Source organism: Sander lucioperca, chromosome 19, assembly GCF_008315115.2.
Source record: "Sander lucioperca isolate FBNREF2018 chromosome 19, SLUC_FBN_1.2, whole genome shotgun sequence".
In the NCBI taxonomy this organism is placed as follows: Eukaryota; Metazoa; Chordata; class Actinopteri; order Perciformes; family Percidae; genus Sander; species Sander lucioperca.
Window position 1 is genome coordinate 29906203 of NC_050191.1, and position 25000 is coordinate 29931202.

General features: G+C 44.4%; 2 protein-coding genes across 8 annotated transcripts in view; one reads left to right on the top strand and one right to left on the bottom strand.

Annotated features, from left to right (window-relative positions):
• The window catches only part of LOC116045413, a 977204-nt gene that overhangs the window by 336452 nt on the left and 615752 nt on the right, over positions 1–25000 (top strand). The gene's annotated exons all lie outside the window — the stretch shown is intronic.
• myo6a (myosin VIa) overlaps positions 1–25000 on the bottom strand; it is a 177196-nt gene that overhangs the window by 137999 nt on the left and 14197 nt on the right. For all 7 annotated transcript variants that reach the window (XM_035995053.1, XM_035995052.1, XM_035995051.1 and 4 more), the window contains exon 2: positions 9402–9536. In XM_035995053.1, the coding sequence (XP_035850946.1) occupies positions 9402–9518 (117 nt within the window). In that variant the 5' untranslated portion in view covers positions 9519–9536. The remainder of the gene's footprint in view (positions 1–9401; positions 9537–25000) is intronic.

Sequence of the window (25000 nt, forward strand, 5' to 3'; positions counted from 1 at the left end):
ACACATAAACAGAATCAAGTCTGTAATTATCTGTCGTCTAAGGCAGCGTTTCTCAAATGGGGATACGTGTCCCCCTAGGGGTACTTTGGAGGACTGCAGGGGGTACGTGTCCCCCTAGGGGTACTTTGGAGGACTGCAGGGGGTACGTGTCCCCCTAGAGGTACTCTGGAGGACTGCAGGGGGTCCATGTCCCCCTAGGGGTACTTTGGAGGTCTGCAGGGGGTACGTGTACCCCTAGGGGTACTTTGGAGGACTGCAGGGGGTACGTGTCCCCCTAGGGGTACTTTGGAGGACTGCAGGGGGTATGTGTCCCCCTAGAGGTACTCTGGAGGACTGCAGGGGGTCCATGTCCCCCTAGGGGTACTTTGGAGGTCTGCAGGGGGTACGTGTACCCCTAGGGGTACTTTGGAGGACTGCAGGGGGTACGTGTCCCCCTAGGGGTACTTTGGAGGACTGCAGGGGGTATGTGTCCCCCTAGAGGTACTCTGGAGGACTGCAGGGGGTCCATGTCCCCCTAGGGGTACTTTGGAGGTCTGCAGGGGGTACGTGTACCCCTAGGGGTACTTTGGAGGACTGCAGGGGGTACGTGTCCCCCTAGGGGTACTCTGGAGGACTGCAGGGGGTACGTGACATTTTTTGCAAAATGTTTTTTAGTTCCAAGGCTGGAGTTACTTCTACTGGCTTTTTTGTCGATGTTTTTGAAGTTTGTCTCCTTTTTTTTGAAGGTTTTGTCGTTTGTTTTGACCTATTCTTGCCTTTCTTTCTTACTTTTTTCTACTGTAGTTGTAGTCTCTTTTTTCAAAGTTTTTGTCATGGCTTAAAAAAAACTGTTCAAAGGGGGAACATTATTGAAAAAAGCTTGAGAACCACTGATCTAAGGAATAAAGTCCAATAACGACCCATGGATTTGACAGAGCTTTCACCATTGCAGCCACTGCATACACTTTCTTATAAAAGTATATACTGTAAACACACATTTGATTAAATCACACCACAGCAGCAAAGGAAACATGAATGTTCGAGACTTTCTTATTGTTTTTTGAGAAACAAAGCCATGAAATGATGCAGGTGTGAATATTTAATACTTCATTTGACATCTCTTTTATTCAACGCTGGGTCAAGTTTCCTTAAAACTGCTCTGTGAAAGAAAACTCTCCTGCCATTGGATCGCACATGACTGTTAGCTATTTTCTACCTACTGTAATGCTATCTTAATCGTTTGTATATTTGCATTTTTCATACTTTGTTTTGCAACTGCTGCACAGCCATTTCCCTCTGGATAAATAACGTCTGATCTTTATCAGTTATTGTGTGTGACAGTTGAATGATTGAACTTATTTTGCAACACAATCACGGAAAGGTTTGGAATCTTCATTTCTCTCCATTTTTTTGGACCATCCATGTCTTTTTAACCCTCCTTGTGTCCCATTTTCAAAAAGTTTCTACATCAGAAATTTGGGTTTCTTTCAACCAAATTGAATTTGGGTGTGTTATTCAATTTTATAGCATTTGAAAAAAAAAATCATCAAAGAACGCTGGGGAAAAAAGTGACAAAAAATTGTTGAAAAAAAAAAAAACAAAAACGTCAAAAAAAAGTGCCAAAAAAATCGACGAAACCATCAACAATAACATTGGAAATTTGTCAAAAAAAAATTTACCAGAAAGTGACAAAAACATGGAGAAAAAAACGGATAAAAAGTGACGAAATCTTTTGAAAAAAGTGACAAAAACGTCACCAAAAACATTTTTTACCCAGAAAAAAATAAGTTGCATGGTCGATGGGAAGACAACACAAGGGTTAATATATTCATCCAGAGGAATAAATATAGCAGCTGAAGGCTTGATGAATAATTTGGAGGCAGGAGGTACTGTAACAGGAGACAGTTGACCCTCATAAGGTATCAAAGTTGCTTTCACAAAATATTAACACACACGTTTTAGGAGAAAGGGCTGTTGGAGTTCTGTCATGTTCAGGCTCTCCTCTGCAGGGCCGAGCCCTTTAATCTGCCCTACTAAAGAGGCGCTTCGGGCACGGGTAACGGTGACGTACAGTCGATTCATTCTTTCCAGTAATGGCATGTTCCACATTCTCAGCCCAGACTGGACGGATTCCACAACGCTGCGTCGCGGGAGAGGAGAACGGAGAGGAGAAAAAAAAAGGGAAGGAGGTGGAGGGAACACAAGGCTGATAAAAAAAGCTCGACGCCGTTCACTCTTTCATCACCGCTAAGGAGAGAAACGGAAACTGGGTGCTGATTGTCTCACGTTTGACCCCCATCTCCAGTGGTGTAGTCTACGTGATACGCAGATATACGCAGTATACCCACTAAGAAATCTCCAGGATTTCCATATACCCTCTTAAAAATGTGCAATGATACGCAACAACATAGTTTTGTGACAGAACTTTCCCTTCAGATGTTTGTATTCACAAATACAGGGTTGAGTAATGGGACAGCAAACTAAACTAACACTGCAGAACATCCAGAGAGACTTTTCTCATTTTTCATCGACCCGCTCCTCGCTTATATATAAGCGATCTGAATAGATGATACAACTATTTTTTCTCTTTACTTATATTTATTTTTTGTTCTCGAGAGTCTTTTATACTTTTTTCACTGTCTCTCCCTGTTGCTGCAACAATGTGAACTTTCCCATCTGTGGGATTAATAAAGGATTTTGAATCTTTGAATCAAATCCTTTCCATACACCACACTTTGTCTATACACACAGAATTTCTGACCCTTTTCCAAAGTAAGCTTTCCGTTTTCCTCTTCAAAAGCAGCCTTTGGCTTTAGTTTATTTCTCTACGAGTAGGAACCCCGATCAAATTCTCCCCTGTGATGCAACTCTGCAACGAGTCGTAGTTTTAGGCGGAGTTACGTGGCTTGACGACAGTTTGTCCGTCTGTGCAGCGTCTCTGCAGTGACGACCCGACTCCAGAAAGTCTCTGTCACCCAGCTGTTGTTTGCTAAGAAATAGTTCCAGCTGGGGGACCTGGAACCCCCTTAAGGACCCCACTTTTCTGGCTTAGCATACTCTTCACTACAGAGCTTGAGATAACGTGTTGGCTGTCACAATACAACTAATGAGGGTGCTATATTCTGGGGGGGGGGGGTGCGTGGGATTTCCCCCTTTGTGGTCTACATATCCCTGCTTCTGCTGAATTATTTCTATGCCCGGGGGGACAAAACGTATCTTCTTCAATGCTACTTCACCAATAGACCATATATTATATACCTAAAATAAAGGTATTTTAACTAAGTAAAGCGCTGTAACGTGAACAGTCTATAGTGCCATAGAACAATCAAATCCAAGCGGCAGTTGCTGGTTGTATTGAGCCGCGTCAGAGCTCCGGGACGCCGGCTACAGAGCTCCGTCAGAGCTCCGTCGTATCAGCGGCAGGTGGTAGATGTGTTTAGCTGCCAAAAGGTGACCGTGAGCCGGCTACAGGCACCGCCAGATGGCGGTCCTTTCAGGGGCCGTGGCAATGGAGTTTAGCCAGAAAAAAGTGAGACGACGTTTACCTGCATGAAAGTATTTTGTTTTCGCCAGGAATTGAACTCCGCTCTGGGGCTTGAAAGCGCTGTGTCTTATGTTGACAACACGCTGTGCTATTGCGTTTTGAGATTATTTTCCATTCAATATTGAAGTTCTTTAATAGGTGTTTTGGCATGGCTTGCCAAGTGGCAAACTATTGGAAGGGGGATTTTATTCTCGCATGTTTTGTTTTGCAAAGCTCTCAATCTACCGGTCAGTTTTCGTTCCTACCCTCACCTATGGTCATGAAGGCTGGGTCATGACCGAAAGAACGAGATCCAGGGTACAAGCGGCCGAAATGGGTTTCCTCAGGAGGGTGGCTGGCGTCTCCCTTAGAGATAGGGTGAGGAGCTCGGAGTAGAGCCGCTGCTCCTTCGCGTCGAAAGGAGCCAGTTGAGGTGGTTCGGGATTCTGGTAAGGATGCCCCCTGGGCGCCTCCCTAGGGAGGTGTTCCAGGCACGTCCAGCTGGGAAGAGGTCTCGGGGAAGACCCAGGACTAGGTGGAGGGATTATATCTCCAACTTGGCCTAGAAAGGCTTCGGGGAAGACCCAGGACTAGGTGGAGGGACATCCAGCTGGGAGGAGGCCTCGGGGAAGACCAGGACTAGGTGGAGGCACGTCCAGCTGGGAGGAGGCCTTGGGGAAGACCAGGACTAGGTGGTGGGACATCCAGCTGGGAGGAGGCCTCGGGGAAGACCCAGGACTAGGTGGAGGGAATACATTTCCACCCTGGCCTGGGAAGCCTGGATCCCCCAGTCAGAGCTGGTTAATGTGGCTCGTGAAAGGGAAGTTTGGGGTCCTCTGCTGGAGCTCCTGCCCCCGCGACCCGACCCCGGATAAGCGGACGAAGATGGGTTGTGTTTTGTGTGCATCATCAAACAGACCATGCTAACAGCATTATTACTGCAATCTGCCACCTAACCAGGTAGCAAAAAACATCTCTGTCTCCTTTATGCAAGTTACAAAAAGCTTTAATTTAGCGGTGATCCCTGGGGTTACAAAGTCTTGCTTTATCAGTCATAAAAATATCCCTTAACTGCCTGTGATACAATTCCTCCTACAAGTCTCTAAACTACTTAGCATATCCAGTGTACGGTAATAATATCTGAGCCTCCTCTCTTCACCAACACTGAGCAGATCAAACACACACTCCACAGGACAAAGAGTCATCCATTGTGACTGATGGTATGACAGCGTATCATGCTCTCTGCCCTCCTCCTGACGTGCATCGCAGGAGGTCTGCCAGCAAGTGAACGCATCGTCAGACACTGGCACAAACTGGCTGCAGCGGGACAGACCGGACATTGTTCCCGGCTCCGTTACGGGCCTCCGAGTCGGCTGCAGCCCGGAAACTCTCTGACACACAAACAGATCTGAGGAGAGCAAATGTCCGTGTTCTCAAAGCAATAGTGTTCAGTGTGAAAATACAGGGTTTTTTTGTCTTTAAATATGACACAGATCTGAGGTTTCCTGAAGAAGTGGGAACAAAAAGAAACCCTGTAACGCAGGCTTTGCCCTGCACTCAAACTAGAAAACGCTTCAGGTTAAAAGACGGATGAAGTTAGGGTCACAACTCAGGGCAAATGTTCCAGCAATTTTCTCTGCTCTGATCTGAAGCCGCGTGGATCCAAGGTGCAACATCACATCTTAAGGTATGAAAATCTACAAGGAGTGGCTTGAATCTTAACCCGTAGACAGGAAAGTCAGCGCTGCCGCGACTAACGGATTTTAATATGAACTCGTGAACTCAATGTACGGATGAGGACTGGAGTGAAGGCCAAATAACCCTGCAGTTGATAAGACTTAAGTCAAAGGTTTAAGGCTCCTACAGCAACATGAACATTTCATTTGTATGTGTGCATGCGTTAATGCGCACAAGTTATTAACTTCCTTTTTGGGAGCTTTGAAGTAGGGCTGCACGATATGAGGAAAATATCTAATTGACAATATTGAAGGGAATGATCTTGTATGTATGATTATTGTCATGTTCATTGACTAATATTAAATCTTCACAAATTAAAATGCTTCTAGTGTGGTTTTTGCGAGGATCTGTTCCAAACAAATATGTTTTATGCAGTCTGTAGGATAGGATTTGTAGGCCGGGACGTCTCTGCAGCACCACGATACTTCATTCAGAATGGTTTGACATACATTTTGCCTTTAACAAATATTGCGCCCCTCTGCAATTTGGATATTGCGATTTTGATAAAATTGCGATTAATTGTGCAGCCCTACTGCGGAGCAGCATAAAATCTATTTGAACGGAATCAAAGCTGAAAGAACAAGCTGCTGACTGACCACAGCGACCTTTCACGGCTACAGAGGATGACCCCGTTTCACACAGCCTGTTCAAGGAGGGAATGTTGCCTCGGAGTTCTCTAAAGGTACGAACACGGAACGGGGAGACGGAGAGACAGACAGACACACACACACACACAGATACACACACACACACACACACACACACACACACACACAGACACACAAAGACACACAGATACACACACAAAGACACACAGACACAGACACACACAAACACACAGACACACACACACACAGACACACAAAGACACACAGACACAGACACACACAAAGATACACACAGACACACAGACACACAGACACAAAGACACACACACACACACACACACAGACACACAAAGACACACAGACACACACACACAAAGACACACAGACACACAAACACACATACACACACAGACACACAGATACACAGACACACACACACACACACACACACACACACAGACACACAGACACACAAACACACATACACAGACAGACAGACAGACAGACACACACACACACACAAAGACACACAGATACACACACAAAGACACACACACACACACACACACACAAAGACACACACAGACACACGCACACACACACACACACACACACACACACACACACACACACACAGACACACACAAAGACACACACACAGACAGACACACACAAAGAAATACACACACACACACACACAGACACACAGATACACACAGACACACAGACACACACACACACACACACACACAAAGACACACAGATACACACACACAGACACAAAGACACACACACACACAAAGACACACAGATACACACACAGACACAAAGACACACACACACACACACACACACACACAGACACACACACACACACACACACACACACACACACACACAGAGTCGACCCTGAGATCCGTGTTCCCATTAAGCGCTGACCATCTTGTGTTTTATGGGCTGACAGCAAACAGAATTAGCGAGAAGCCTCTTTCAAAGCACTCCGTCACAGAGGCCTTGTGGGAAAAGATTACCGAGACGGACACCAATCTTTATGTGTTACCACGGCGACGGGCTCTTTAAGTGACATTAAAAGCTTCGCTGGAGGGCGATATGGCACCTGATCCAGCCGAAAAGTGAATTAAGGGCGGACAGGGAGAGCTCAAGGAAAGCCTGTTTGTCTTGCTGTGAAGAGCCACTTGACTTCAGATGATCCGCCGATTCATCCTGCACTGTTACACCTGCGGGCTTGTAAGGCTGCAGGGTCCGGAGGTGAATCATTGAGTGAACGACGCTTTATTGCTTCCAGAGCTGCGGCCTCTTCCACGTGACGTTAAGTGACATTACGTTTAATCATTAACAGACGGCCGGAGAAGCATTCAGGAAACTAAAAGCTCCGAGAGATCCAGGAAGGACGAGACTTTTCCGGGGGCTTTTAAAGCCCTTCGATGCACTTTTGAAACCCTTGCATGATGAGTATATGTTTAGATTTCCACCTTAAAAAAAAAGAGTACTTATAGTATTTAGCAGACAGTTTTTTTTGTTTTTTTAAAGGATCTAAATCAAAGCAGCAGAATCAGCAATTCAGCACAGGGCAGATCGTGCAGGACAGGAAGTCGAGCACAGAAACAAAATAAAACATCCGGTTAATTTTCAAAATAAAATACACCGTGCTCACAGCGGATCATATTTCCCTGCACTACACCTTGAAAACGTCATAATGGGCGGAGACAGGCCTGAAGTCGGAATGGAAACAAACTGTTGTTGGCTTTGTGGTTCTGTTTATAGAAACTACATCCTGTTATATCGCGCGATCATACGTGAATTCGCGAGATCTCGTGGGTCCCAGTGACTTCAGCTGTCAGTCATGGCCGCAGCCGTTCCGCAACAAATACGGACCTGGTGGGTATTGAAGGACGGCGGAGCACGGAGCCGCCACGCAGCGGAGCCGATCCGCAGAAGTTCTGCAGTTGATGGAAATCCGCCGTGAGTTTCTCAGAGTTCCCAAGGGTGCAGCTGAACGGATCATGAGCCTAACGAGAACAATTTCAGGGGAATCGTCCAATCATGCATTTTAATTTCGATAGTCTGAATTGAAAAATTGAAAGCTCATTTAGGGTTTTTCCTAAATAGAGGAATTTTTGGCGCCATCCCCCCCCCTCCTCATTTACGATTACGATGCCAAACCGGTACTTTTAAAACGATTCCGATTCCTAAACTGATTCTTGAAAAACTGAAAAATGACATCAAAGAAAGGCTCTTTTATAAAGTTTTTTTTTCATTGAAAATGATTTAAATTTAACAATATATTAACGTTTTAAAGTACTTTCCCAGAGGGAAAACATGGCATTTTAAAAGTAGCCTACATTTACAGTAGCTAGCTAACGGCAGACTACAGAGAAAGGGTGATATTTTGACGTCCGTTTCGGAGCGACAGAGGGAAAAATATTTCAGTCGACACGTTAAGTGGAACCGAAATGAGGAACTGAAATGTGCGTCCGGTTGCGGTACCGAAACCCGGTTACCCAACCCTAAGCGTAATAGGCATTTTGTTTATCAAATTGTCAGAAATAGCAGACAAATGCATAGATTTCTGTCAAATAAGGTAACACAGACTCTTTGCCTTTACTGTACTCCCACCGATCATACTTTCTGTCTTGCGTAGTCCCCCCCAAAGGCCCATTCTGATTCAGGACAAACCCTGCTGATTGCGGTCGATTTTGGATTTAAAAATCGGAAACCGTGACTCTTATTCAAGGAAATTGTAATTCCAACATACCAAACTGTCAGACAAAATGCCAGTAGTCAGGTATGAAGCTGAAACATTTGTTAAAGGTCCAATGTGTGGGAATTTCTCCCGTCTAGCGTTGAGATCATATATCGCAATCAACTCTCTCGCGCCACGCAGTTCAAAGTACGTATTACAGCTACGGTAGCCTTCACGCTTCAAAAAGCCGGTCTCTTGCTCTTTTCAAGAAGACTCCTGTTCCTGAAATTTGGATTATGAATACATGTGGTCCTCCATGTTTCCTTCTTCAAACTTGCCGGAGGCCGGGAAGCTACGATACCTATTAGCAGCGTTAGCAGCACCTGTGAGTTTATCATGTGACAGCGAAAACGTGAAAGGTGGAGCAGTATGTCCTGTATGTCCCTTACACACACACACACACACACACACACACACACACACACACACACACACACACACACACACAAACACAAACACACAGTGGAGCAGTATGTCCTGTATGTCTCTTACCGGCTAACGTATTTCTATGGAGCATGAATATGGAGCATCTTACCCCAGTTCATGCAAACGCAAATGTAAAATTTCAAGCCAAAAGGAATACTTGGAATTAATGGTGGTGGTAAATATTCATGAAAAAGGACGGAAGTTTGTGAACGGGCAACCCAGATTTTGATAATCAACAACTAAACACGTACTAAGCACGTTACACACTGAGTCTTTAAAAAAGGCCAAAACATATTTGTAAAAATTTAGAAAAATGTGTGTAACGGGAGCAGCTGTTGTTTCTGTCGGTGCAGGGCTGGCTCACCTTTCCCTTCTGTTTGAGAGGTTCGATGGTGAGGCTGTCGGATCCGATGTCCACTATAGTTCCCAGCTGGAACCCGTCCGCTGGGTGGGGCGCCCACACCGGCTTCCCGTCCTCCATCGCACCGCTCTGAGCACTCTGGAAAACATAACACGCACAGAACAGTCAGACGTGTTCTGTCTCCGGCCTATAACCTACAATGTTTCTTTATTCAACATTAAAAAGGTCAGATGGATGTTGTTTTTTACAGCATTGAGAACAGAAGTCCTCTCACAAAACACAAAATAGATGAAGCTAACTACCAACGAAGGAAAGAAGCATATTTATACTTAGCAATTTATATATTGTCCCCTGCAAATGGGCTGCACCAACAGCACTCAAAAACACACTTCTGTTATGGCAATACTAAGCATTAGCAAACCCAACAAACTACACATTTACCATGACAACGCGCTTCACAGTAAAAACAAGGAATCAGTGGTGTAGTCTACGTGATACGCAGGTATATGCGGAATACCCACTAAGAAATCTCCAGGATTTCCATATACCCACCTCAAAATGTGCTATGATACGCAACAACATGTCTGCCTGCCTCTATGGGAATTTAACATAGGGGTGTGTATACTTATGCCCCCTGTATTTTAAGGAAGAACATTTATTTATTTACGATACGTTATTCATTCACAAAGAAAATTGGCGTCCTTAAAGGTTGGATTTTTCCTCATTTTTTTAATTAAGGCATGAAGATCAATTTCCAAAAGATGATTTTTTTATTCCTCTTTTTAGTCAACTTTAGCATGGGTGTATTCACGTATGCTAAGCACTGTATGAAAGAGGAGAGAGGTGGGAGGGGGGGGGGGCATGCACTCGAACCGAACTCGAACCCTGGACCTTCTGCAGCGAGGAATGAACCTCTATATATGTGCGCCTGCTCTACCAACTGAGCTAACCCGGCTACCTAAAGCTGTTTTAATGTTGGTTAAACTTCCCTACGTGTGTAACAGCTGCAGTAGCAGTTTGTTACTGTATGTGGTCACTTCAGTTTGCAGATGAATTATTGGAAAGTTAGAAAACAGGAGCGGTCGTTAAACTGTGGACTGAACACACAAACTGCATCGACTCACACACACGTGTAGCTGTCTGGGGCTTTGTGGCGGCCAACGAACCAATTACAGTGTTATTGAGTCAAACCAGCAGCTGATCGGGTTACCGTGACAGCCGTTTCCCCCGGGGACTACCTCTGATGCTCACAGCCCAGGCTGGTGTAAAACAGTTCAGGTCACACACCCAAGCTTTGTTGTTCTCGCATTAACTCAAGAGTAAAACTGTCAATTAAATGAATTAAGTTGTGGAAAAGTGGCAGGAAGATGAACCATGTAACTAACGTATTTCTGTTGGACTTAGAAACACAAGTTTTAAAGTAAGTGGCTGCAAACTTTACAAGTCGATTGGTCCCAATGGTCCCACAGCCCAATGGTCCCACAGCCTAATGGTCCCACAGCCCAATGGTCCCACAGCCCAATGGTCCCACAGCCCAATGGTCCCACAGCCTAATGGTCCCACAGCCCAATGGTCCCACAGCCCAATGGTCCCACAGCCTAATGGTCCCACAGCCCAATGGTCCCACAGCCCAATGGTCCCACAGCCCAATGGTCGCACAGCACAATGGTCCCACAGCCCTATGTTCCCACAGCCTAATGGTCCCACAGCCCAATGGTCCCACAGCCCTATGTTCCCACAGCCCTATGGTCCCACAGCCCTATGGTCCCACAGCCTAATGGTCCCACAGCCCTATGTTCCCACAGCCCAATGGTCCCACAGCCCAATGGTCCCACAGCACAATGGTCCCACAGCCCTATGTTCCCACAGCCTAATGGTCCCACAGCCCAATGGTCCCACAGCCCTATGTTCCCACAGCCCTATGGTCCCACAGCCCTATGTTCCCACAGCCCTATGGTCCCACAGCCCTATGGTCCCACAGCCTAATGGTCCCACAGCCCTATGGTCCCACAGCCCTATGTTCCCACAGCCCTATGGTCCCACAGCCCTATGGTCCCACAGCCCAATGGTCCCACAGCCCTATGGTCCCACAGCCCAATGGTCCCACAGCCCAATGGTCCCACAGCCCTATGGTCCCACAGCCTAATGGTCCCACAGCCTAATGGTCCCACAGCCCTATGGTCCCACAGCCCTATGGTCCCACAGCACAATGGTCCCACAGCCCTATGTTCCCACAGCCTAATGGTCCCACAGCCCTATGGTCCCACAGCCCAATGGTCCCACAGCCCTATGGTCCCACAGCCCTATGGTTCCACATTTCTAAGATTTTTCTTAAAATTAGGCCCTACGTTCCCACAGCTCTATGTTCCCACATTTCTAGGACATGTTCCTACATTTCCCTTCAAATTAAGCCCTATCCTCCCACAACATTTTTTAGGGTTAGGGTTAGGGGGATCAAATCTGATACAAATTTATGAAAAAGGAAATGTGGGAACATAGGGCCTAATTTGGGGAAAACATTTTTAGAAATGTGGGAACTGTGGGAACATAGGGCCTAATTTTGAAAAAAATCTTCAGAAATGTGGGACCATAGAGCTGTGGGAACATAGGCACGCTCCCCCTGTAACGATTGATTGGCTAACCATGAAAAGCATTAGGGTTAATCAATAATGGAAAGAATTGTTAGTAATTGCTGATTTTAAGCACAACGTAAAGAAGAGCACATAAAAGTAGGACTGCACAATGTACTGGGTTTTTGTTTTAACGTCATCGCGATATCAACTGCAGCGATAAGCACATCGTGAAAGACACTCAGAGATTTTTAGTGTTAGTTGAAAGAAAATATCTGAAAAATGCACTCAAAACGTAACCGTTTTTTTCATGGTGCCTTTTTATATTCAATTCAATGTTCAAAATGTTCAATAAAAGAATGATTTCCTTTCATTTGTTGTAAATTAAACACGCAGTTTGTTGAAGAAGATTACTGAAAGCAGCAGAACTACAGAACTGAGAACCCTTTCATATCTGTTCATGTATCGCAAGCACTGTCGTTATCCTGATATTCAACAACAATATATAATATAATATCGCATTACGCATATTTTCCTCATATCGTGCAGCCCTGCATAACACTATACGAAAAAATATGATTTCACAATGTCGCTTTAGGGGCTCCGTACTTGAAGGAAGTCAAAAGATTATCAAAGTCATTAGGATTCATCCTCAGGGCAACATGAATGTCTGAACAAAATGTTACGCCAATTCATCATCTTTGTTCTACTTTTTGGGACGGTATACTAAAAACCAGACTCTAAACATACAGTACGTGTTAATGTAACCAGAGAAGCCGACTGTAGCTGCACTTCATTACTTCCCAAAAGCCTAAACACAAGCAGCCGGAGGGACAGCTGACCACAAACTACCACCACGTGTGTGAGAAAACTGGAAAAACAAGCCACCAACCCCCCCTGGACTGACCCAGTGTGTGTACATGCACACAGCTCAGAGATCGTCCGTTGTTCAGGATGAACTGTAAGGGGAAGGTAGCGCACCGGATGATTCAGAGTCCTCATATAATGATCATCAATCCCAGGAGACACACATTCAGTGCGTTTAACAGTGTTACATTAGTGTCTAAAGTATCGGTGATCTGTGGTTAAGAGAGAGCTTTAAGCATCAATCCAAAGCCAAAGAAACAAACTCAATGCCAGCTGGGAGCATCCTGACGCTGTTCATATGAAAATTTTAATTTGTTTTTAAGATAAACCCCTCGAGATGTATCATCTCGCTTGTGAATGAGCCGAGGTCATTAAGATGTGAGACACTGAGCCAAGTTGTGCCGAACAGTTTCCATCCAGGACTCTCTCCGTATGGTGGCTTGCTGCCAAACTGCAAACTTAATAACAGCACAGAGTTTTTCTATGGGAACCTAAAATCATTACCCCTCACTTAAGCGCCACACTGAGAGGCTCAGCTGGGGATGTTAAACCATAACCGTCGCGTTCATTAGTGCAGCCTGATGAGTCCTGTAACTGAAGGATAACAGGTTTCCTTCAGGTGTCCTTCACTCTCTCCGTTTTAGCAACATGACATCATGACTTTGCGTAAACATACGCACCACTTTCTTAAAGCCGAGTGGCGTGTTATCTGTACTAGGGCTGGGCGATATGACCTAAAAATAAAATCCCCGATTTTTTCCAAAAAAATCCGATTTAAGATTTAAATCGATTTTTTCTCCCCCTACTTAAAATCAATCTGCAGATGACAAAGAAATTGTTCAAAACAAGTTTTAACTTTATTTTGTTTTGACTCACACACACGCACACACATGGGGCATGTATACCATTATGATTATTCATGCCAATTTTGTGGAAATATAAATTGGTTTGAGTGTTTTCCCTTTTTTTTGGATGGGGGGGGCTATATATTCAACAACAAACAAACGGATGCGTGAGATAAAGCTGTTTTCACACATACAGGTAATTCACTTCTCGTTCCTCGCTAAAAGTTCAAATCATTTTAACGTTATTGCGCAACCTTGCCCCTATTTTCACCTGTTGCTGAGTAACGTACATTAACATCCCATGGTCTCTTGAATGTAGCATACCTGTAGCGAGCTCCTTCGTAGTAACCATAGACTGTATATTATTAATATTAACAGTCTATGGTAGTAACTAGCGGTAGAAACAAACGTCGAAGAGGAGCTCCGTGCTACAGAGCGGTGATTGCTAATTGTTTAAGCCGCTACAGACCTCCATCACAGCTCGGTCGTATCAGCGGCATTTAGTAGATGTGTTGAGCCGCAAAAGAGTTCCTCAACACCGCCTCTGGTGCCCCGCATGGTGGTCCTTCAGGTCAGCGGTAGCTGGTGGTTCAGTTATCTGAGAATAGGTGACTCTCAGCCGGGGACAGAGCACCGCGAGCTGGCGGTCATTTCGGCGGAGATTACGGATAAGTAAGTAATGAAACTACTGGTTAAGAAAAGAATTAATGTTAGTCCCTGTCGCTGCCATGTTGTTTGTGTATCTCTATGGCAAACGCAGGGGGGGGGGGGGGCCTGAGCCCGTTCGGAGCTACGGGAGCCCAGAGGGGAGCGTCGGCGGATGTTAAGGAGAAAATCGATTTTCATTTTAACAAATCGACGTTAACTACACATTCGAGTTAATCGATAAAATCGATTTATCGCCCAGCCCTAATCTGTACGCATTTTGAGCTATCCGCGTGTATGTCTACGCTCTATACAGCGGACGGCAGTCTGCAACGTCACAGCATAAACATAGACGCCACGTGGCACTTTCTAAAGCCACGTGGCGTATTATCGCGAGGCTACGTGTTATCGCGAGGCTACGGTTGGGTTTAGGAATGTCACACGCGGGTTGGGTTTAGGAAAAGAACGGGGTTGAGTTTAAGAAAACAGCTAATGTGGAAAAGGAACGTCACCCGGTCTCCTGGGTGAAAGTCCTGTGTTTGACCCATCATTTCCCCCCGACCAACCTCCCTACACGGATTTTCGCCCTTGCATACAACTCGCTACGGCGTCACTTCACACGCAATCGCAAGGTAACGTAAGTCAATGGAGGCCAAACAGTGTTGATAAACACGCTAAAAAGCGAGTATGCGTCTTGATAACACGCCAATAATGGCATACGAATTTGCGTGTCATACATACGCCATTTCATGAGATCAGTCTGCCATTTTCAACATAATACGCAAAAGTATTTTTACGTTCTGGCCGTTCAGGCTGCAAGCAAAAATTTGTCAAACCGGGTTCCAGAGTGAAATCTTCCAGAGCGTCCTCCGTATAAACTAGCAAACTAGTAACGTCAGATTCAGCCCAAACCACCATCCTTTTCTAAACTTAAAGTAATTGTGGTGCCTGAGCCTAGTCTCGCTTTGCCAGACCTTCCTCCAAAGCGCACTGGGGGAAGGTCTGGCTAGTCCACACAGCATTCCTGGATGGGAGGAAAACGTGCTCTGGTTTATTGGCATTTCGTTAAACCAATCACAATCGTCTTGAGCGGCGCTAAGCACGATGCTGCTGCAAAATAGGCTCGGGAGGAACTTGTTTTGGTGGAATGTGTACGTTCAAAAGTAGTTTTAGTCGTGCAACAGAAAACTCAGATTGGACAGGTTGTCTAGCTAGCTGTCTGGATTTACCCTGCAGAGATCTGAGGAGCAGTTAACCATAGTCCTCAGAAATCAACGGAGTTTAAAATGCCAACACAAAGGAAGCCCAAGGCAACGGATATCCGGCCTAAATGAGTGAAATCCGGCGGATTTTCCAGCGGCAACGGAGCAATCCCGGAAGTGGAACGTCGAGGATATAGACTTGACTAGACCTAACCAAACTGCGACTGTTTCAAAACGTTAACGACGTGTTTAAAACCGCGACCGTTACCTTCTCTGGTTTAGATTTGAGGACAGAAAACGAGCTGTAGTTCCAGTGAGACAACCTGTAGGGGGACCGAAGAGGGAAAAGTTACATAGTATGCCTTTAACTTCCAGCCCAGCTGGGAAAAAAAGTGCTTTGATAAACACACAGTCTACAAAAGTAAAACATGGGCAGCGATTGATTTTCCAACCAATGAGAATTTGGTCGGACAACAGCATACCGACCAACCGACCAAAAGTAAAAAAAAATGGACGTCTAAAACCTTATCACCAAACAGAGTGTTAAAAGTGCTCTAAGCGATGTCACGTGTTTTTTAGGCTACACATTTTTTTTTGTCACATACAGCAAACATCTCCTCACTATCTGCTAGCTGCCTGTCCCCTGAACACACTGTAAAAAACGCGGTCTCTGTAGACAGCCCAGGCTCCACAAACACCAACAAAAACAAACTGCGCCAACCTGCACCACCAAACATAACAAACAGTCTTCCAGCCAATAACTGACAAGAAGGATTTGGGCGTGGGTGTTGGGGGGGGGGGGACGGGATGAGGAGGAGGGAGGGGTGAGCTAGCCTCCGTTTTGTCTGACAATACTTCGAACGACAACAAGAAGTGACGTCACCCAACATCGCTTAGAGCACCTTTAAATATTGTGGTTGATTCTGCAAAACCCTTCATTACATTCAATTACAACTCTTTAAACATTCTAATTATTAATTTCTGCAACATCCACACATGCCAATTTTGTTATATTTAAGCCTCTTTCCTTCCCCTGGATGAGTCCTTCCTGAACAGGGAACAGAGTGCAGCTTCAGCCTGAATCAGGACATCTGAGGCCTGGAGGTAAGGACGACTCAATGTGGATCAAAGGTTGCTGCTAACTCATTGTCAGGGCTGTAACATTTCCCCAGCGAACAAAGCACCAGACTGTGTTTCACTTTGGGATGTAAAAAGAGGCCATTTAAGGAGAACACTGCTTCCCCTGCAACACAAACTGCTCTGGGTATAGAACAAAGTCAAGACTGATTACATTACAGTATGTAATGCGCGTAACATTATGCGCTAATCTGTAATGTCTCCCAAAAACGAAAACCGGCAGCTGATTGGACGAACGCGTCACGTGGGTCTGGTTTCTTCGGAAATTCAAAGCCAGACTGTCATGGCGGCTTGTTCAGAATACGATCTCATATTGTACTAAAATAGTTCACTGAAACGTGTTTCTGAAAACATTTTAAGAGAGAAATAGGCCGTGCAGTTGCTGAATCTGTCTTCATTTCAGATCAACAAAGGTTAGTTTTCATCAGATTTTGAGAGGCTTAGTCACGCTCATCCCGCTCCCCGTTTCCGGGTGAGTCCCGACTGCCCTGTCTCCAACTGAACACGTCAGGTCGGCCAAAATGAAGGCCGACGGCCCCTCAGATGGACGACGGCACAGAACACACCGAACAGACTCGAGTCACCGACCTCGCCAGACTGTCCAACGGCCGATTATCAGCCCGGTGTGTAGCTGCCTTTAGAGTGTAGGAACAAACAACCCATATTGTCGTATGGTTTGGAGGACTTGTTGTGTGTCACGTCTGGTGTGAATTTCGGGTTACAGTGACAAATATTATCTGACCCACAGCTCGGCAGTCACGGACTCTTTGACCAGGAAGTTAAATCCTGTCCTCACTGAGAAGAAAGCTGCACTGACAAGCCCGAAGTCCCAAAGATAGGAGCTCAAAATCCAGTACATAACGCGTACTTCCTCCTGTCAGGAGGTTTCTGCCTTTTCGTTTGAATGGCGATAAAGAAATGAGAGAAAAGGTCTAATTTCAGTTGTTACAGTGAAAAATACTAGATCAGAACCTGCTCCAACCTCTCACCAAACACTGTCTGCTCAGCCCACATACACCATTACTGACACACTCATCTTCTACCAGCACACAGGAAGTGATGCAATCCTTCAGCTGTTCAACTGGGTTGAGCAACAGCAATAAAAACTTGGGATCAAAGAGTTTATAAACGTGGGTTATTCCAGTTCATGATGTTCGGCTGAATGATGCTGCGACTGCGTTTCTGCGACCTGGGAAATTATTTAAAGATTATACGACTTCCTCGTGGAGAAATTCCGTGGCAAATGAAACGCAAATACAGATAATTTGCAAACTGCCAAATGCAGTCACTGCCCTAAATATTAAAAACCCTGCTTGACAGCTAACACGTATGGAGCTGTCAGCATTAGTTCCATTAACATCCTCAGTCATGTGAGAAATTAAAGCTGCAGACAGAGCCGAGAAGTGAATATCTGAGTTGCCGGTCCAGTAGAAACAGAAGCTTTGTGCTAAATTGTTTTTTTTGCGTTAATCTGAGGAAGAAAATGCACATAAATTGGGCTGGATAAATTCTTTTTCCTTTTAAAAACAGGCAAGTGCATTTAAAACAACAAGAGGAGGGAGTTTTATTCAACCTTTTTCACTCCAACAGAGAGCTACTTATTGATTGTTACTCTATCAGCCCTTGGAGGCCAGCCTCTCACATCTTTACCTTGCTAACACTCACTTTAAATAACATAAATGTGAACCCATTATTACACGTGGATCAAGAGATTAGGGGTTTTGTTGTGTGCGCAATTTTCTGAAGCCTATAAATTGACATCTTCCCTTCTAAAAATCGATTAATTGCACAGCCCTAGCACACAGTGCACTCAGTTAAACCCCAGCCAAACGCTCTATTAGCACTCCCCTACTCCCTCTCTCTCACTTCTTTCCCGGGGCACTGGGCCCCGCCCCTTCCTCCTACAGCGACCTGAGGGATTGTTGCGTTGTGTTGGAGGGAACCAATCAACAGGGACTTTAACAGGAAATCAGTTAGAGCTAGGGTTGGGTACCGTTTGAATTTTTACGATTGCGATGCCGAACCGGTACTTTTAAAACGATTCCGATTCTTAAACCGATTCTTGAAAAACTGAAAAATGACATCAAAGAAAGGCTCTTTCATGGAGTTTTTTTTAAATTGAAAATTATTTAAATTTAACAATATATTAATGTTTTAAAGTACTTATATATATAATAAGTAAACCTAAGTCACCTAACACATAACTACAATCATTTTACAAATAACAGTTACACTATTAACAAGTAACAACAAAATAAATGTTGAGTTGGTATGCCAAACAGCTTCAAACTTTAGCAGTTCCTTTGCAGAAAAATGACCATATTTGCTTCTCTTGCGAGATACGACACCTCTCCTGACTTATGGGATGTCCTGCACAGGAGAAAACTCTCTCAGATGGTGTCCAAGAGGCCTGGACACACAGGGAGGAGATTGAAAGGGCAGATAATTTGGGGAGGCTGTCCCCCACCACCAGGCTACAGGGTCTGGTCCTGAACGACAGACTAGCAGAGCAAGTGTAATATGTTTACTAGCGATCACGTGCAGTGAATGGTTAATATGCTTTAAAGTCCGTTTCGGTGAGCCCAGAGGGAAAATATGGCATTTTAATAGTGGCCTACATTTACGGTAGCTTGCTAACGGTAGACTACAGAGAAAGTGTGACATTTTTAAGTCCGTTTCGGAGCATGTATAAAAAGCTGTCTATCAGCAGTGATTGCATGTCTGAGAATAGCTTGGACACGCGCTTCACACCGCGAGCGGGGACGTGCGCCACTCGGCAGAAAAGGGAGAAAGAAAAAAAGAGTCTGCCGCTTGTCCGGAGCGACAGAGGGAAAATATTTCAGTCGGAACCGAAATGAGGAACCGAAATTTGTGTTCTAATCCGGTCCGAAAACTACCGTTTGCGGTACCCAACCCTAGTTAGAGTGCATTAAAAGACAGGGAAACGAAAGGAAATAAAACAACCTGAGCAAAGCAAACCACAGCCAACAACACGTTCTAAAATAAGTGAAGTAAATAAATGAATACAATGTCACTTTGCCCTTATATTGCACTAGAATAACTTTACACTTGGATGTAATTATGCACTAGAACGTAATTTCGCTACTTATTACCGACCGATATGCATATTTATTAATACTACACAGTGAAATAACTAGTTTCCCTGCAGCAGGGGAGAAGACACAAAATCAACCGCCATGAAACAATCAGAAAATGTTTTTAATTCCCTCATTTCCTGTATTTCTCATTCACAAATCCCAACACAGCATTGTCTCTCTCTCTCTCTCTCTCTCTCTCTCTCTCTCTCTCTCTCTTTCTTAGTGTGATAGCTCTCTTTTTTTCTCCCTGTCTTTTTTTTAAAATTGTATAAGCTTAAATTTGCGTTTAATGTTATCAAACAAAAAGAAATGTTCTCCCCTCGTCCTAAAAGAAATGCTGGGTAAAGTGTCCCCGGGAACTTAAATTAATGAAGGGCAGACTAACCATTTATGTATCATATTTTTATCGCAGGTTTCTGGCACCTAACTATCTCTGTCACTTCACCACACAAAGAAATGTCTTATAAAATTTAGAATTGAACTGCAGCTACAAAAAACAAAAGGCTTAAATCAAAGTGTTCCTTCCCAGATCTACACATTATTTCTTCCCTAATTCCTAAAGTGAATGTCTTGGTAGAAGGGACTTTTATTGTGACAGTGGGTCGGTGTATCTGCAGCAGCGGTGCGTGAAGAAAGGTTGTCCAAACTCAACGCTCCAGTCTGCAGCTGCTTCGATGCACTGAAGCCGAAAGGAGTGATGAATGTGTGAGCGCGATGAGCGTCAGTTCATGTAAATGTTCCCACGATATGAACAAATGTTGGATTCATCCTGTCAGCTGAGTGTGTTTGAATACCGGCCAGCTCAGTTGTCTGGTAGTTTGGGATGCAGTCACACTGACAGTTTGTTGTTTGCTCTGTGGAAACTTGTACTTTGTGGTTATTTTTGGCTCCTGGGTAAATTCACACACTGACACATTAAAGGAACATTACTGCAGATGCCAGAGCTGGAACCAAAGACCAACTACAAGACAAGGATAAATCCAGGAATGTTCGAATCCCAAGTTAAAACAAGACTAAAACGAGGCGGTCTTAGTCCGGTTGTTTGGTCCATTCCAGAGATTAATTGAACAGGCTGTTCTCATGAACCATTCGTACATACAGCTACAAAAAGTAAAGCACTGTAATTCGTATGTATTCCACATAGAGCCCGACCGATATATCGGCGGGTCGATATTATCGGCTGATATTAGGCGTTTTCCAAACTATCGGTATCGGTATTTATAATGGCCGAAAAATAAATATTTAAAAAATAAAATAAAAACGGACGAAACCCCCTTCAACCATGTTCAGAGTGTTGGCGTTGCATAGTTTGTCCACCGGAGGGCGCTCTACAACCTCCCTGTTGGCAACACTCTTTGATTTTTTTTTTTGTTGTTATTGTGTTTTTGTTCAAAGGACTTTAAGTTTCATATCTTAAGTTTGTATTTTTATACATTTTATTTTTCAGAACTTTAATATATTTTGATGTTCCTCTGTTCTGTTGTGACAATAAAACAAAGAATTTCATTTTTAAACGGCATTATCATATTATTTTAGTGCGGACTCATAAATAACTACAAATAACTAATGTCAGGGAAATCTGTTTTGCTACGCGTTTCTGGATTTTCTTTTAAAATATATATCGGCCGATATATCGGAATATCAGATTTTTAAATAACCAAATATTTGTATCGATATTGACCTTAAAAATCCTTCATCGGCCGGGCTCTAATCCCACGTATTTATTACTGTCAGCAGCACATTGACTGCTGCTGTAGGAACGCTGTGGAGCGCGTGGGGAGGAGGTCGGGGTGGACGTTTGGGTCATAAAAACACAGGGCTGTAAAGCCGGGGAGCAGAATTCGCGTCGCGGGGTAAACACAAAACGTTCACCCAGGAAACAAAAAAAATCTCTTTTTCGAATCTTAACTAGCCTAGTTGTTTTGTTGCCTAAACTTAACCGTCGGCGCAGCATGACGGTCACCTTTTGTCGGCTGAACTCAACTTTAACGGTCTCTGAAACGTCCGGTAGCTCTCTATGCTCTGTTGTCGGCTGACAGTCACCTTTTTGTCGGCTATATTTAACTGCCATGTAACGGGGTGTCACGTGACCGGCCGGTGGCCGCCTATTTTCGTACAATATCATACGAAAGTGTTGGAATGAAAGCTTTCACACCAGCCCAAAACGAGTTCATTTTTAACAAACAGTCTGACCATGAACCGCAACGTCCCTGCTTTGCACCCAGCCAAGGACTTAGTGACTTCTCTCTCCACTGACTTTCAATAAAGGCACACTACAAACACTACTACGCTACAATAAAAGAACCACAAAGGAGGCCGAGAATAGGGCTGTCCTCGATTAAAGAAATTCTTGGCTTTGACGTTTAAAATCCGTGGACGTGCTCCTTTAAAGGGTTGATGCAAAATAACAACTCCAGAAAGTTCCTGTTCTGTTTGTTTCTAAAACATCCGAAAATGGAAATACGTGGACATTACTGTATGTCATGCTGTAGCCCGGCTGCTTATCCACAAAAAGTCACACAAAAAACTGCCGGACAGCAGTGACTGTCCCTTTAAAGAGAAAATCCTTTAAAAGCAGAGGGTGTTTTAAAGCTGAGAACATCATGAAAACAAACTGTGTTCAGTCGAGATGCGAGAGCTGCAGCAGCTGTTACACAGTGTGTGTTTTGAGAGGACACATTCTGCGGCCGCAGAGGAAGTTGCCCCTTGAAATAGCCTGCGGGTTCTGTGTGTGCCGAGCCGTGCCGACCCACTCTCTCTCTCTCCGCTGACAGACAGACGGCCGATTGTTGGATCTGTGTCGTCGCTCACTGAGAGCTCACTGTCACGGGCGCTCGCTCGGGCTCACGTGGCCAACAGAGTTCCTCTGATGTGTTCAGGGACACCAACCCCTGAGGGGAGATGGACAATAACTGAGTTCACTGAGACGCAAGTCTGAAAGCCTGTCCTAAAATTAAACTGCACGGGTTACATTTTATTTTTGAGACCTTCTGTTTCTACACTAGAACTACTGGAAATATATTCTGTAAATTTAAGTTGTGAAAAATGAATTTCTACAGTCAGAAGTAGGGCTGTGTAAGAATCTGGCGATACGATACGTATCACGATACATGGGTCACGATTCAATATATTGCAATATATTGCGATAGTGTGCGTAAGGCGATATATTGGGATTTTTTTAAGTATAATTTTAGAAAAACTAATATTTAAAAAAAGACATGATGTTCATAACAGTCAAAGAAGTTTACTTTAGGTAAACAATTCAGTACACAGAAAATCAAACTGCCAGTTTGGGATTGTGGTTCCCAGGTTCTTAGTGAGCTAATGTTTATATGCTAAAGTAGGCCAAAGTTCAGCCATAGCTACGTTGTTAGCTTCTAGCACAAAGTCAGGGACTGTTAGGCACTGTTACACACTGTTAGGCACTGTTAGGCACTGTTACACACTGTTAGGCACTGCTAGGCACTGTTAGGCACTGCTAGGCACTGTTACACACTGTTAGGCACTGCTAGGCACTGTTACACACTGTTAGGCACTGTTACACACTGTTAGGCACTGTTACACACTGTTAGGCACTGCTAGGCACTGTTAAGGCAGTTACACACCAACCAGACGGCCGACCCCCTGATCAGTCTCCCCGAGTTGGTCAAAAAGTGTCTCAGAACAGACCAAAGAGACGAGACGCAATACGTCTCCATAACGACAGGCGGCGCTAATGTATTGACGTCCAAAAATGAAAACCGGCAGCTGACTGGACGAACGCGTCACGTGGGTTTGGCTGCTGCCTCCGGATTTTGGATTTTTCAACCGGCCATTGCTGGCGACTCGTTCAGAATACGATCTCATATTGGACTAAAATAGTTCACCGAAACGTGTTTCTGAAAACATTTTAAGAGAGAAATAGGCCGTGCAGTTGCTGAATCTGTCTTCATTTCAGATCAACAAAGGTCAGTTTAGAAGATTTTCGTCGACTGAGCATGTCAGGTCAGCCAAAATGAAGACAGCTCCTCGGACGGACGACGGCACGGAACGCGCCGAACAGACTTGAGTCACCGACCTCGCCAGACTGTCCGACGGCCGATTATCAGCCTTTAGGCGAGGACACTAGGGGTGCGTCTCAGCATAGCCGTCTAGCGTTAGGGGGTTTAAACACAACATAAACGTGAACCACTGTCTTACATCAATATTTTTGCACGTAAAAAAAAACAATTGATACAGTATTGCAAAATAAAATATCACGATATTCAAAGGTATCGATTTTTTCTTACACCCCTAGTCAGAAGTACTTTTTTCACAGCGCTGAAGTACTTGAGTCCGGACTCGGACTTGTCTTGGACTCGTTGGTATTTGGACTCGCCAAATATTGTAGTTGGTCTCAACCGAGTCCAGCACTGTATGCTTTTGTTCTGAAGTAACTTCCTCCTTCAAAACAAAACCATTGATGAAGCGCACTTGTTCAGAAAACTGGCATAACTTTAATTCAAAAGTTTTACTTTATTGTCTAAAAAGAAAGTCTACTACTACAAAAAAAAACAGAAAATAAATACAAAATACTTAAAGATAAAACACCATGTGTAATATACCGACATCAGCCTGTTCACACATGCATATCTGATCTGAAGTCATGACACCGACTCTTCCAGCTTGTGTTACATTATCTGCCTCACTAATGAACATGCTGCTTTGGTTTTTTTTATCATTTATTATTCTCTAATTATGCGAATTATTCTGTCTCATCTGTGCCTCCGATGGGGGCTGATGACCTTTGTACAGCTGATGTTGGATATCTTTAAACAAGCCGTGATGTGATAATGATTGGGTTTTCTGTTAACGAGCCTCATGCTTCCTCCTCCTGCTCCCACACAACGGCAGCGTGACATTTCAGGAAAAAGGCAAAGTGGGTGTAGAGAAAGAGCAAAATCCAAATGTGAAGTGTAGTCTATAATAATGTAAAATCTTCTCCTAAATCAGGATGTGTGGGTCAGAAAACGCAGCGCTTTCAAGCCGCGAAACGGAGTTGGCTTCCCGGGGAAAACAAAAGACTTTCACCCAGGAAACAAATGTTCATTCTTCGGGAGTTTTTAAATCCAAACCGCAATCTTTTTCCTAAACTTAACTAGTCGTTTTGGTGCCTGGACTTAACTGTCGTTGCCGCATGACGCTAGGGCTGGGTACTGAACTTTGATACTTTTTAGTAGAGATCAAGGGCGCCTATTTATGTTTTCCTCAATGGGTGCT